This window comes from Protopterus annectens, chromosome 1.part2, assembly GCF_019279795.1.
Source record: "Protopterus annectens isolate FY-2018-M chromosome 1.part2, PAN1.0, whole genome shotgun sequence".
Taxonomy (NCBI): Eukaryota; Metazoa; Chordata; order Ceratodontiformes; family Protopteridae; genus Protopterus; species Protopterus annectens.
In genome coordinates this window covers 541692091-541706552 of record NC_056727.1, presented here as the reverse complement: position 1 = coordinate 541706552, position 14462 = coordinate 541692091, and the positions used below count along the sequence as shown (strand labels likewise).

Genomic DNA, 14462 nt, shown 5'->3' with positions numbered 1-14462 from the left:
GCTCTCATCCAAAAAAAAGGAAGCCGATCTGGTGGGCCCCAGCCATAAACAAACTTTGCAACAAAAGGAAGAAACTGTTGCAGAAAAGAGGAAAATCCCAGGATGCAAAAAACTCCCTTACCAGCCTCAGTAAGAAACTGAGATCCCTCATAAAAACCTCCAAAATTAGTTACAAAAATAAAATTGCCAAAGATTCCAAAGACAACCACAAGGCATTCTAAAACTATGTCAATAATTTAAATGGCAATGCTCAGATCTGCTCTGAGCTAAAACAGAATGGCATTAAATATACTGATCCCAAGGATATTGCCAATATCCTGGCAGATCGATTCAGTGCCAACTTCACCCTCCTCTCACCCCCTACATGGCCCATCTCAATACCAGAAGATTGCCAAATTCCAGGCAATAACAGCCACACAGGTAAAAAACGCACTCTCCAAAGCTAAGAATACAGCATCCATGGGACCAGATGACATCCCAGGCTGTGTACTATATAAACTACAATATGAACTGGCAAATCACCTAAGTGTCATGTTTAATCATAGCCTCACCTCAGGTTTCGTGCCCACTGAGTGTCGCAGAGCTACAGTTATCCCACTCCACAAGGGGGGATCCACCTTGGATCCCGGAAACTACCGTCCCATCAGTCTGACGAGCCTTATCTGCAAGGCCATGGAGTGTATTATCATGGAACTTATAAACAAAGACATTGGCAACCTTCAAACACTGGACCCCACACAGTTTGGGTTCGTGAAGGGCCGATCCTGTTTCCAGAACCTGATTGACTTCTTCGAATCAGTCTCCTGAGCCATGGACAAGGGTAAGGTGGTTCACACAGCCTATCTAGACCTTGCCAAGGCCTTTGACACCATCCCCCACTCTGGAATCATAGATAAACTTACTAAGCTGGGAAATGATCCCTATGTCACCCAATGGGTTGCTAACTGGCTTACTGATAGAACCCACACTGTAAACATAGCCGACTCCAAATCCATCTTCAGACAAGTGCCAAGTGGAGTACCTCAGGGTTCAGTCCTGGGACCACTCTTGTTTGGCAACTACTTCTCTGAAGTACAGGCCAACACTAAGGGACTCTGGCTAACAAAGTTTGCAGATGACTGCAAACTGGGAGCCATTATAGAATCCCCAAATGATGTGGATACTCTACAAAAAGGCCTTACAGAAACAGACGCTTGGTGCCAGAGCCATGGGCTCAAGCTCAATGCCAAGAAATGTATAGTTATCCCCTTTGGGAAAAAACATGTACCCATGAATTACCATATAGGTGGCAGTACACTAAACACCGAAGGTGTGATAAGAGACTTAGGGATACAGGTGGACAGTGGTCTCACTTTCGATAACCACATCGCCACAACAGTCAGGAAATACTTCTGTGTGGCACACCTCATCACTAAGGGCTTTTCATCCAGAAAAAAGGAGGTCATTGTCCCACTGTACTCATCCCTCATTAGACGCCCCATTTGGTATGTACCTCTCAACACATCTGCAACAACTTTAAAGGCCGCAGAAATACCTCACTAAAAGAATCACAGGCCTAAAGCAGATGCCCTACGCTGACCGCCTTAAAAAACTCCAGCTATACTCTGTCGCATATAGTGTACTCAGAGGCGATCTCTGCTTAACATACAAGGCCATGTCAAACCCAGAGCTGTTGGACATGCTACACTTAAAGAAATCCCAATCCCTCAGAGCCACACGCTCCAGGGATCTAAACCTTGTCATCACAATAAACAAAACATGCTGGAGGGATAGGTTCCTGACCCAGAGACTCCCCAGACTCTGGAATAAGATTGCCCATACATGTCAAGCAGAGTGCCTCTTTGGCCCTCTTCAAAAGGAACCTTGACGATTGGATGGGAGAAATGAAATTCACAAGGGGATCACGTGAGTCGCCCTGCTAGACAGGGGTCCAGGGAAGTAAATAGTGTGGGAAGAAATAGCCAGGGAATTGTTATGGCTAGGCTTGTATAGGCCCTAGGGCTGATAGCCTAGTATCAACCTATGAGTAGTGACCCCTGCAAAAGAAGAAGCTTACTTTATTTATAGCAGATTCTTCCTCACATGAAGAAATTGCAGATAAAACATTCCTCATACTTTCACAATTTGTCCACAGATAAATTATTTCCAATACTTTATACTGCTTCTAAACTGACAAAAAAAGTGTGTTCCATTTAAAAGTATGTTGCAGTCTCAAGACAGTCTGTTAAAATACAACACTTCTACCATTAAAAAAAAACTTTCATGTACAGGAAAGTAATAACAAAGATTCTGATAAAGTTTTTCAAAATGAAAGAGCTTAAAGTTTTTGATTGATTTTCTTGGCTCATCCTTTGAAGGAAGCCGTTTTGTTTCCCCGGTCATGCTGGGAGTTCTGTTGTATTTGTGTGCCTTACTAGTTGGCATTTTTCCTAAACTAATAAAATATCAACAAAGTTAAGAAAAATGGATTTTGTCCCCCCAAGGGGAACTTATCTGCCTAGCAAAGGAAAGCACAAGCTGACCATCTATCCTGGAAAGAAATCAGAGGAATGCACTCTTCGCTGGCAGTGATGCTCTGAAGGGCTTCATGCTCAGACTTGTCTTTTAGTCAGTTCAGCTTGAGCTGCTTGAAAGTTTGAGCACATGGAAAGTGCCCTGAAGCTCTACAAGCTGGATGGGTGTTGTATCCTTAGTAGAATATAACCCCTATAGCTAAAACTACTGCAGCAGTGATCAATATGATAAACAAAGTGGCAGCAGCATATTAAAATTTTTAGGAGCTATAGATGCTGACATTCAATTTTTCACTCTTTACCCTCTACACTTTTTGATCACTGGACCTTCCCAGCCATCCTGCCCATATATTTACTATCACAAATGAGAGGGTCAACTGAGAGGGGCAATCATTTAGTCTTTAGGGGTGGTTAAATGGTTCAACCATTTATACTTTTTATGTCCTTGTCCCTGCCACTCACTCAGCAAGACAGGAGGAGGGAATGTGCAACAGGCGGACTCCAGACGTGTTCCCTTGTTTCTTCAAGAGGTATTTCAGTAGGCAGACCTGTGCCTCTCCCTAGAGCACATCTTTAGTCACAGGCAACCCCAAGGAAAAGGTAATCAATGCTTGTCAATGGTTCCTAGCTGAAACCCAGCAGCAAAAATAAATTTTTGACCCTTTTTTATCTCAATACGAATATGACTTTTACAAGAGAAAAATGCAACTCAATGTAAATGGGTCTGTACACACACGTAAAGGAATTCAATTTACATTGAAAAAAAGTATGAGTGAAAACAACTGTCAATTTCAAACTGTTATAATTGCCCACATACCGTAATTGCACAGGTTGAACATATTCTTTCCTAAAACGTTTTAGCTCTGCACTAACAGGTTGATCACCATTCTCCATAGCTATTCGATCAGCCTCTGTTGGCTCAGGTTCCAGAATTTCAAATCTGGCAAAAAAAAAAAAAAAGTAGTAAAATTATACAGTGCAACTATTTTAAAAACAACACAAAGTTTATTCACACCTCAAATGTCTACCACTTGTGCTAGCTTTAACAGTAATAATTGAAAAATTATAGTCCTCTATCAAATTACACTTTCAGATAACTTCCAAGCATAATTTTTTTCTGCAGTTAAAGGTACATACTTAGATGCAAAAAAAAAAAAACAGCATTTAAATCCCATGTGGGAACAGGTCCAGGTAAGGGAGGCCTGGAGTGGAACACACCTCTCTAACAGGCTTTACACATCTAGTGTGACACCAATAAGGCTGAAGGAAATCCAGAATGAAAAGATGAAATAAACACTACGTGAACTGTGATCATAGAAAAACTAGCACTTTATCTAAAAGATATGGGCCAGAAACATAAGTACTCGAGACAAACTGACGTAGGCTCCACGCCTCTATCTGAAGCCCACTTTTTTCCATTTGCCCCTAAGTATCTTATAAGTAGAAGGCTTTTTAGAGGCAGATACTAAATTAACCACCTCACTGGGAAAAGATGGATCCCTGGCCATTACTACAAGTGGAATAACCATGTGGTCAGATTAAAAAATGAATGCCCAGGAGATGCAACCTGAATGGGTAAAGTAGCAGCTTGGGATAGTGCAGTAGGGGAAAAGGTCTTCTCTTTATACGAGGACACAACAAGGGGAATTTCGCTTGGCATACCTTGGCTTTCTGAATGACTCTGGATAGGACAAGACCTGGGAGACAATTTTGGGCAAATGTATATTTTGGTGTCTGCCCTTCTAAATGGAAGATTTTGGGGTAAAATATCTCTCTACCTTTGGTGTTAGAGTGTGAAACAGAGAGATCAAGACAGGGTGTGCAACACTTCTGAAAATTATTCTGAGCCTATTTCTTGTTGACAGACCATTCATGAGGAAGCAGTATTTGTCTGCGCAGCTTCTCCGCAATCACTGTGGATGTCAGCGGTATATGTACTGCCACAAGAAAGCAATGCAACTGTAAGGCCCATTCCCATATCCTCAAGGGTTCCCTGCATAGAGGATAAGATACTATTTTTCCTCATTTATGTACCATGCCAATGCCATCTTGTCAGGATATATGCCAATCTTTCCCTGAGGATGCTGGTCATGAAATGTTTGCAACTCTAGGAGGACTGCTTTCATCTCCAGTAAGTTGATGTACATCTCAGTCATGCCCTGACTTGTTCTGTTGAAATAATATCCCTCACCTCGAAATGGACAAGTTCATGGTCCCAGTGGCAATTGGGGATGGCTGAATAAAGAATGTGTCCTCTGACCAGTTTGGTGGTGTTATTCACCACAGAAGACACTTTATGTAGACCTTGGACAACTTGACCCTGTTCAACACAAAATGAAAAGCTTGATCCCGGACATCCGGTATGGTAATGCATTTTGTAACCGTTGGCCCACAGAAATCAGTTTCGAAAAAAGTAGTTTGCATGTAAACAGTAAGCCAAGTGTGTCAAAGTGATCAAAAGAAGCCTTTTAAGAAGTAAACATCAGTTTTGATGAGCAAGAGACATAAAGCAGTTAAGTCATTTGCAGAAGATCCTGGCACAATGACATTGGACCATGATGCTCCAATAGAAGTAATTACCCTGAAAATCATTTGGAAAGGAATAAAAAGTCAAGCAGACCTGATAGGAATGTCTGTCTAATCTGGAGAAGAAATTGGGTGACGTAGCCGAGCGTTCCAACGAGCAGAAACCAAGAGTTGAAGGCACAGATGGATGTTGTGGACACTAGATTAGAGTATTTAGTGACGACCATAAATCTGGATGATAGAGCAGGATGCAAAACTATCAAAGTGACATGCCTCCCTGAAGAATTTGAAGGTAGAGACTGTTAAAGGGATGAGCAACTTAATGGCAAAATGGGCAGGAATTTTGGAAGAGGAGACAAAAATTTGAAAGGGCCCATTGTACAGCATGGTGACCAATATATGACTGTGCCTGTGTTCAGATGACAGCATTTGAATTTGATTAAGAGGATCTGGGGATGTAAACAAGAGATTAGCAAATTACAGACTTCTGCACTGTCCTGTAGCCACGTGGGCGAGGGAATATGGCCCAAGGGTAGTTATGGCTGACTGATACAAAATCTTTATAATTTTTGAGGGTGATGATTCATGGGACAATGCATACATGCAGGATTGTTTCAACATTTTGAAGTTACAGTTAAAGAAGATGGTGAATCTAGATGAAAAAAGATTACTCAAGAGAGTATTGATGCAGTGGCAGTGAAATGTGGATATGTTTACATTGTTTGAACTGGATTAAGAGGTTTTAGGTGTGTAACCAAGAAATACATAGTTAGCAAAGTATGAAAGTCTGCACTACTAAGTAGGGGTATGGGTGTGGCGAATGTAGTGCAGTGTTAGTTATGGCTGACAGACACAGGGAGGTGGAGATAGTAATAGCACGAATGAGGGGGTGAATCAAGGGGCAATGCATTTACGTGGGATTGTTTCAACATGTTGAAGTTAACAAAATAAGACTATGAATACACATGATGGGATATTTTTGAGTGTATTCATGCAGTACTTTGCTAATTTTCTTTATAGAGGGAAAGACGACGGGCATGATTTAAATTAAGGTTATTTGAGATTTTTCCCTTTTTTTCAGTGAGATGTATTGTTGGTGGGAAAGATGAATATAAGGAGGGCTTTGGGGTGGATGATACAGAGGGGATAAGTCTGTAATGATTTTCAATACTCGACAGTAAATAAGCTCATGGATTTGTGACTTAGTTTCTTGGGAAAGCCCCATAATAGGAAACATTTAATGCAGGGATGGAGCCTGTTGTTGAGACCAAGTGGGATGTAGCAGACAGCCTTTTCCTTTTCACTTTTTGCTTAAGTGGGAAGGCCAGGCCTCCTGACTGTAGCGGTGTGATTAGACAGTGGAAGGATCTTGATAGGCCAGGTTAATAATTCAAAGCAAGAGAAACTGAGAAAAAGTGGGGACAAGCAAGCAGAAATGGTTAGGGGAAAGGACAGGATGAGGTATGAATTTATGAAATCCAAACAAGAGAGAGAGGATGGAAACTTTTGGCTTCAGATAATAAGGTCATTTTGGCAGGGGCTGCAGGGATCCCTATTGTAAACTGTGGAGCTGTCATAGTAATGGCAGAGATAAAAGAGAGGAAAGTGAGTCATATGATGTCAGTGTGGACAGTAGTTAAAGTTTCAGATGTTTATTGTATATATGTATATAGTTAAGTGTGGGATAAGGATGGAGGAGACACATTCAGTCTATGAAATAAACAGAATGAAGTTAGAAGGCCTAAGGATAGATGGTAGTATGGTAAGAGGTGTGAAATCAAACCGGGTTGGTAAGAAAGCTGGAAAATTGACATGCCATGGGGCGGAGGATGCAAGAGACCTTTGAGATAGTGATACTGAAGGCAAATGGGCTCCAGGATAGGAATAGGAGGGAGAGGTTGTTAGGTTACGTGAACAGCTTGACAGTGCATTTAGCTTCAGTGCAAGCAAGTTAACATTTGAACAGCAGAGAAAGATACAGAGTTCAAGGCTATGAGGTGATAGCTAGTTTTACAAGGAGCCAAGAAAGAGGGAAGTGATTCTCCTGAAGAAGAAAGGATGGCCACTAGAAAGAAATAGTTACAGGAATAAAAGTTAGGATAGCAGGGATTGATATAATTTTGTCGCACTCTATCTTCCACCAGGAATCAGGACTAATGGATTGAGGGAGCTACTGACCCAAATGGGCAATGTTAAATTCTCATCTCTTATATAAATTACCAATCAGTATGGAGGAAGTGAATAAGGGACCTTGGAGGAGGAAAGCAGATATATAGCACAGACATTAAAGGCAGTATTTGACAGCTACAGGGCTATTGGATATATGGGTAGAGAGGGCACATAATTGAACAGGAGAATTGTATATCTTTTTTGCATAGGTATAATAGTTGGGCAAGATTAAATTGGGGTACATTTCAAAAGAGCAAGTACATATGGTGGAGAGAGTGACTACAGTGCCATTAACATTATCTGATCTTGCCCTACTGAATGAAAGAATTATATTACTGAAAATGTTAACTCTGGACAGGCATTGGAGGGTACTGGCATATCTCCTGCAGAGGAAAGAGCAAGAATGGGTGAAAATGTTAATTCTGAAAGAAGTAGGATTGGTAGACAGTAAAAAAGGGGAGCGGTGGGATAAAGTAAAAAGTAACATCAGAAGTCAAGTACAGGAAAAAGTAAGGCAGAAAATGAGGGCTAGAGAAAGGCACACATGGTGAAACAAATAAGGATGAAGAGAAATAATCAAATTCAAAAGACTGAGAGAAATGCAAAGATCGATCAAACAAAAGCTACAGGAGTGGAAGAATGAAAAAAAATGAAAGAGAAGGATTAGGTTCATAGGTGTCTTACTAGGCTAACAACCACAAGGGCCTTTTTAAGCCTAGCCACGCATCCCAAATCTCTGACAAGTTCTGATACCCTTGATAAATGTAAACAGAGGCTTGGGAGATGAACCATTTACAAGCTAGGGCCTTGGAGATGAATCAATTACAGACTGCCTGTGTCCATTAGAGACCTAGGTGGCCAAACCAATGCAGGGGAAAAGCTGTTTACCAGTGTGAAGCCAAAAGCAACCAGAACATTAGCAGTGCAGCTGTGACAATAGGAGGTAGGGAGGAATTTACATAAGAAAGGAAGGGCAGGATCATGAGGAGAATGAATTGAAGAGATTTTAAAAGTTTTGAGATGGTATTATCAAGACTTGTACATGGATGAATGGAGAGGGGTAGAAAGTGGTCAGACAGGGAGTTAAGGTTGGAGATTACCAGACTTTTGGCTGATAGAGCAGCTGAATAATGAATCATTGATGAGAAAGATAACGAGGGAACAGCTGGAAAAAAGCACATGGTGATATGGGGCAAAGGGGAAGTAACTCGGGAGGGATGAAATTCCTACAGAATGAAGATAGTGATTACTATGTGGTTAGGGTTATTTAATAGTATGACAGAAGGGAACAGCCCTCCAGACTTTTGAAGAGAAGCTATTATATCGGTAATATGCAAAGAAGGAAAGAATCCCTTATATGCAACATCATATAAACCCATACCCATATTAAATGATCAAAAATGTTTTATGCAAATATTGGCAGGAAGACTGGCAAAATATTAGGAAAAATTAAAGGTAATCAGGCAGATTTTGTGGGGGGGGGGGCAGCTAATACATAATTAAAATAATGTTCCTCTTACAAAATGCACAGGACAAGAGAAATGAATTGGCAATAACATATAGACACCGAGAAAGCATTTCACAGGATGTACTGGCAGTAGAGGTTTAGGTGATGGAGAGATGGGGATTTTCAGATGCCTGGATGAGGTTACTGAAAAAACTCTACAGTGGAGCAAGTGCTAGGGTTAACATAAGGGTAAAACGGTCATACAAGATTGATATTAGAAGAGGGATGCCACCCTTTCCCCTCTCCTTTTTGCTATTTATATTGTTCATAGGTTTATAGATGTTTACTAGGCTAACAATCACAACGGCCTTTGTAAGCTTAATCATGCATCCCAAATCACTGACAAGTTCTGGTACCCTTTATAAGTGTAAGCAGGGGCTTGGGAGGTGAACCATTTACAAGTAGGGGCCTGGGAAATGAACCATTTAAAGGCCACCTGTGTCCATTACAGACATTGGTGCCAAACCAGGAATCAACTTCCTGCTCCCCATCCAACTGTCCAAGTTACACTTGAAATGGGTTAGGGAGAAACTTTGCTTCACATGGATGAGGAGCCTGTTCCAGAGAAGAGGTAGTCTTTGGGATACATACCAGTCTCTGCAGCAGGTCCAATTTATATCACAGGCAAGGTTTAAGTCTTTAGAATGGGTAATTCTGGTACTGTTAGTTTTAAGGATGTGTAGGAGTCATCCAGAGGCCATTGACATTGGCCCTGACTTCAGAGAAGTAAATTCCAAAAAGAAGTAGCCCCAGGACTGATCCCTGAGGGACTCCGCTTGTGACTGGCCTCTTTGTAGAGATGGACTCCCCAATTTTAACTTCCCAAGTCCTGTTTGTGAGCCACTTGGCTATCCACTGGGTTGCATAAGGGTTTGTACCTAACCCCTTAAGTTTGTCAACAATGCCTGAGTGGGGCTATTATCAGAAGTAATAAGACAAGCAGATACTAAGGGTTATAGATGGGAAGGTATGGAAAATAAAATTTTCTTACATGTGGATGATATTTTACTGATGTTAAGTGAGTATGGGGAAGATGGGGTAAACTTTGGAAGTTATTAAGGGAATATGGGAAAGAGTCATGGTATAAAGTAAGCATTGAAAAGACAAAAGTGGTATTGTTGAAATGACAAAGAGAGAGAGAGAGAAAAGCAGCCGGAAGGCAAATTCTTGGTGCAACCATGGAGATATTTCAGCATATGAATAAGTGACAGTGTGAAGAAATCAAGTAAAATACACATGAGAAGATATTTAAAATTATAAAATAACAGTTGCAAATTTGGAAAGTTCTGGGACTACATATGGGTTAGACAGTACAAGTTTTGTAAATGTGCATAATGTGGAAATTTGTTTATGCTGGACAGGGTCACTGCCTCTTCCAGAAAAAATTTACCTTAAAAGGGTAAAACAAATGATTACAGAATTTGCATGGGGAGGGGAGAAGCTGACTAAGGCTAAGACTAGGGGGTTTGGGTGTTCGTGAACTGAAGACCAGTTTACAGATGTCTATGATGGGAAGTGTGCTGAGACTAACAGATTATGAAACAGATTGGAATAGAATGAACAAGGCCTGGAGAGGACCAATGGAGGAAGAAAGAAAGATGTGTTAATGGTGTCAGAAACATCGAAAAAGGAATTAAAGACAGAGTGTCTTAAAAATCAAAGGATTTATAAAGACAGATGGAAAGTGGCAGATAAGTAGATTCAGAAGGACAGGGTGATAAACTAGCTAACAATTCTCCAACAATGTGGAGAAACTGAAGTGAAGATATGGGCTTCAAATACTAGAAGTGCAAATAACTAAGTGATGGGAGGAGATATCACCTGCGGGAAGTTCCAAAATGGGATTATGAAGGAGTGAACTGATAGAACAGAATGAGATAGTAAGTGAGAGGAGATAAAGAGCAGCCTGGAATAATACAGGAAGTTGAAAGCAGAAGGGTTGAAGTAAAGTTTACTAGAGGATTACTGAAGGCTGGAAAAGAATGGCTTGGAGGGAGAGAAACCGCAGGCAGGAATGAAGAAAATGAATAAGAAAAAGTCGATATACACTCAAAGGAAAAGTAGGCAGAGATCATTATTCTTAAGTATGTGAGTAAGGCAAGAAGATTTTGAATATTTGATTGGGGCTTTAGTCAAGGTGGAAGGAATTATGAACAGTTCCAAATACCAGTCACTTCTGGTCCCAAACCTTCAGGCATCTGCTAGAAAGCTGAGGATGAAGAGGAATTTCACCTTTCAACATGACAATGAGCCCAAGCATACATCCAAATCAACAAAAGAATGGCTTCACCAGAAGAAAATTAAAGTTTTGGAAAGGCCCAGCCAGAGCCTAGACCTAAATCCAATAGAAAATCTGTGGGGTGACCTGAAGAAGGGCTGTGCACAAGAGATGCCCTCGCAATCTGACAGATTTGGAACACTTTTTCAAAAAAGAGTGGGCAAATATTGTCAAGTCAAGATGTGCCATGCTGACACTCCTACTCAAGAAGACTGGATGCTGTAATGAAATCAAAAGGTGCTTCAACAAAGTATTAGTTTAAGGGTGTGCACATTTATGCAACTAGCTTATTGTACATTTTTTATTTTTTATATTTTTTCCCCTAACAGATTTGTTTTTAAACTGAACTGTACAGGTTTATAGGTCACACTAAAGGTCTGAAACGTTTTGGAATTATTTATTGTCTTTTTTTTTCATATCCACTGCATATATGAAAAAACCTGACCCCATTACATTGAGAATGATCACTGCAGGGTTTTCATGTTCAGTCTTGCTAATGGAAATGTCTGAAAAGGAGCAGCCATGAGTCTCGGAACCCTTAGAACCACAGATACAGAAAGACGTGTGTGTGTGTGTGTGTGTGTGTGTGTGTGTGTGTGTGTGTGTGTGTGTGTGTGTGTGTGTGTGTGTGTGTGTGTGTGTGTGTATGCGTGCATGTACACGTGTAGGAGGCTGTGAACTTCCCCAGTTACTGAAGCAATTCTATCTCGGGGCAATCTTGCTTATTGATCTACAACATCTGACAGATGTCCAATAAACGGAATGGACTGAATCAGTGAGAGTTGGGATTTAACCAGACTGACCAGGATCTCCAAGAACATTCACATCCAAGTAAACACTGTCTATCCAAAACCAGTAATTCTATAGTCAGGGCAGCTATGAGTCATTCATCGAAGCAGGGGAAAACTTTTACCCCTAGCAATCATATGTGAGCTGCTACAGAGGCCAAGCATTTGACGAACACTCAGAGGGCTGTGGTAAAACCAAACAGGACTCTGAACTGATAACAACTAGCTCCCACCTGGAAGCACAAAATCTTACTTGATGAGTTCACTATTTTGATGTATAGATATGCCTCTTGGAAGTCCAAATATCCAGTCTCCCTCCTGCAAACACAGCAGGATGGACTGTACTGTAACCATCTGGAACAGCTTTTTTTTCACATACAAGTTTAATCAACTTAACTCAAGAATAGGTCTGAGGTCCAACATTTTTTTGGGAGTCGAGAAGAACCTGGAGTAGACTGTGAACCCTCTCTGTTCTGGTGGGACCTTCTGGATGGAGAGATAGAAGCTACTGTTTTGCTGACCTCATTTGACAGAGGCATTGTTGGTGGATGAAAGGGCAGACTCTTGGACATGAAAAGGGAATAAAATAAAATAATCTCTGTACATGATGACTCTTTACTTACCTGCCTGACATCATGGCCAACCATACACTGATATAGAGGGAGACACGTCCCACATCTGCCTCAAGACTGGGACAGTTGGGTAACTGTTCAGGACTTAATATTATTGACGGCCTCAAAAGGTTGCTTTACAGCCCTAATGGTTTGGACCACATCTGTCCCTGAAGCAATAACTTGACTGGAATTCTCCTCTGCCTCAGAAACCCCTGTAATACTGACCTCTATTCTGGGACCTAAGAAACCACAGGTTCCTGGTACCTTTTTGATTCTTTTAAGTTCATAGGTAGATGCTAGGCTACCAGGCTGCAGAACCTATATGGCTAGCAAATAGCCAGATGTCAGAATCAAACCCTGTATCGGTGAGTTGAAGACCTTAACCTTTATGCCAAACCCTGCCTCAAATCAGACTCTTATTTGCCTAGCTAATAACCAGACAGTAACTAAAGGTGGGAATCAAACCCTGCACCTTGTGTTTGTGAGGTAAATACCTTAACCATTATGTAAATATAATATAAGAAGTCTGCGCAGGGGAACCACGTCACAAGGATAATAAAAAATGTAAAAAAGACCAAATACTGTAAAGTGGTGGCTGAAACAATCACTGTCACTGTTCAACGAATCAAAGGTAATACATCCTTTTAACAGCAGCAAAATGCAAAAACGAAGTATTCTCCATCCATATAAAGAGTCACAAATCTTTTAAATAACAGGAACGTTCTTTATTGACATGCAGTAAGTGCTTTCACCCAGACGGCTTCATCAGACTGTAACAGCATGTAGAATCAACAGTCATATATACCCAAATCAATTAACACCAAAATTAAATCATTTAAGTAATTATGCAATTAAGTTAAAAACGCAGTCATTTAAAATACAAGCATATAAAACATTAAAAATAAGTCATAGGTACCAAAATGCATGTTCTGAACTAATAATGTTTAAAACATCACCTTTTATGTTTAACAGATAATTTTCTTCTCTTTAATATTGGTTGTAAACTAACCTTGTCATTCAATCCAGGGGTAGAGTCTGCTCTACATCTCACAATCCACCTGAGCTCAACTTCTAAGGTGTAGCTGTCATTCAATCCAGGGGTAGAGTCTTAGAGAGCATGTCTATAAGATGAGAATTGGGGATGCAACTTATGCTCTAGCACGCCACCAACTAGATACAGATATCACACATACTTTCACCTTTCTTGTTTTGCAGTGTATCAATACTACTATGAGAGGGGGGGATGTGGACAGCTACACCTTAGAAACATAAAAGGTGATGTTTTAAACATTATTAGTTCAGAACATGCATTTTGGTACCTATGACTTATTTTTAATATTTTATATGCTTGTATTTTAAATGACTGCGTTTTTAACTTAATTGCATAATTACTTAAATGATTTAATTTTGGTGTTAATTGATTTGGGTATATATGACTGTTGATTCTACATGCTGTTACAGTCTGATGAAGCCGTCTGGGTGAAAGCGCTTACTGCATGTCAATAAAGAACGTTCCTGTTATTTAAAAGATTTGTGACTCTTTATATGGATGGAGAATACTTCGTTTTTGCATTTTGCTGCTGTTAAAAGGATGTATTACCTTTGATTCGTTGAACAGTGACAGTGATTGTTTCAGCCACCACGTTTCAGTATTTGGTCTTTTTTACCTTAACCATTATGCCAATCCCCAAACTTTTGGAAATATCTTTGAGGTATGGAAAACTTGACCCCAACAGCTGAGAACATTTTTGCCATCCTGTTCACACTACAGTGTTTTTTCTCTCACCTTTTATCCAAATAAGGAAGAACCCTCAAAAGGAACAGTGACAAATGCCACCATGAAATGATCCACAAAGTCTGTTAGATGCAGCCAGGCCTATCTCTTAATGGCTAGAACTGAATCTATCGCTAGAGCAGCACCATTCGTAGCATTAAGAATCAAACAGTGACAGATGAAATAGAAGACAGGGTATCCATCTGGATTTCAAATTGAATCCTTAGTTCACCTGCAGGCAACTGCTACATAGTCTGCAATATTTTCTACCAGCTCTCACTGAAACCTAGTCA

General features: G+C 40.5%; 1 protein-coding gene across 1 annotated transcript in view; it reads right to left on the bottom strand.

Annotated features, from left to right (window-relative positions):
- Positions 1 to 14462, bottom strand: part of LOC122790011 (son of sevenless homolog 1-like) — a gene marked incomplete at its 5' end in the record, with an annotated part of 1046520 nt that overhangs the window by 839755 nt on the left and 192303 nt on the right. The window contains 1 exon segment of the mRNA XM_044057549.1: positions 3331 to 3453. Coding sequence (XP_043913484.1) covers positions 3331 to 3453 — 123 coding nt within the window.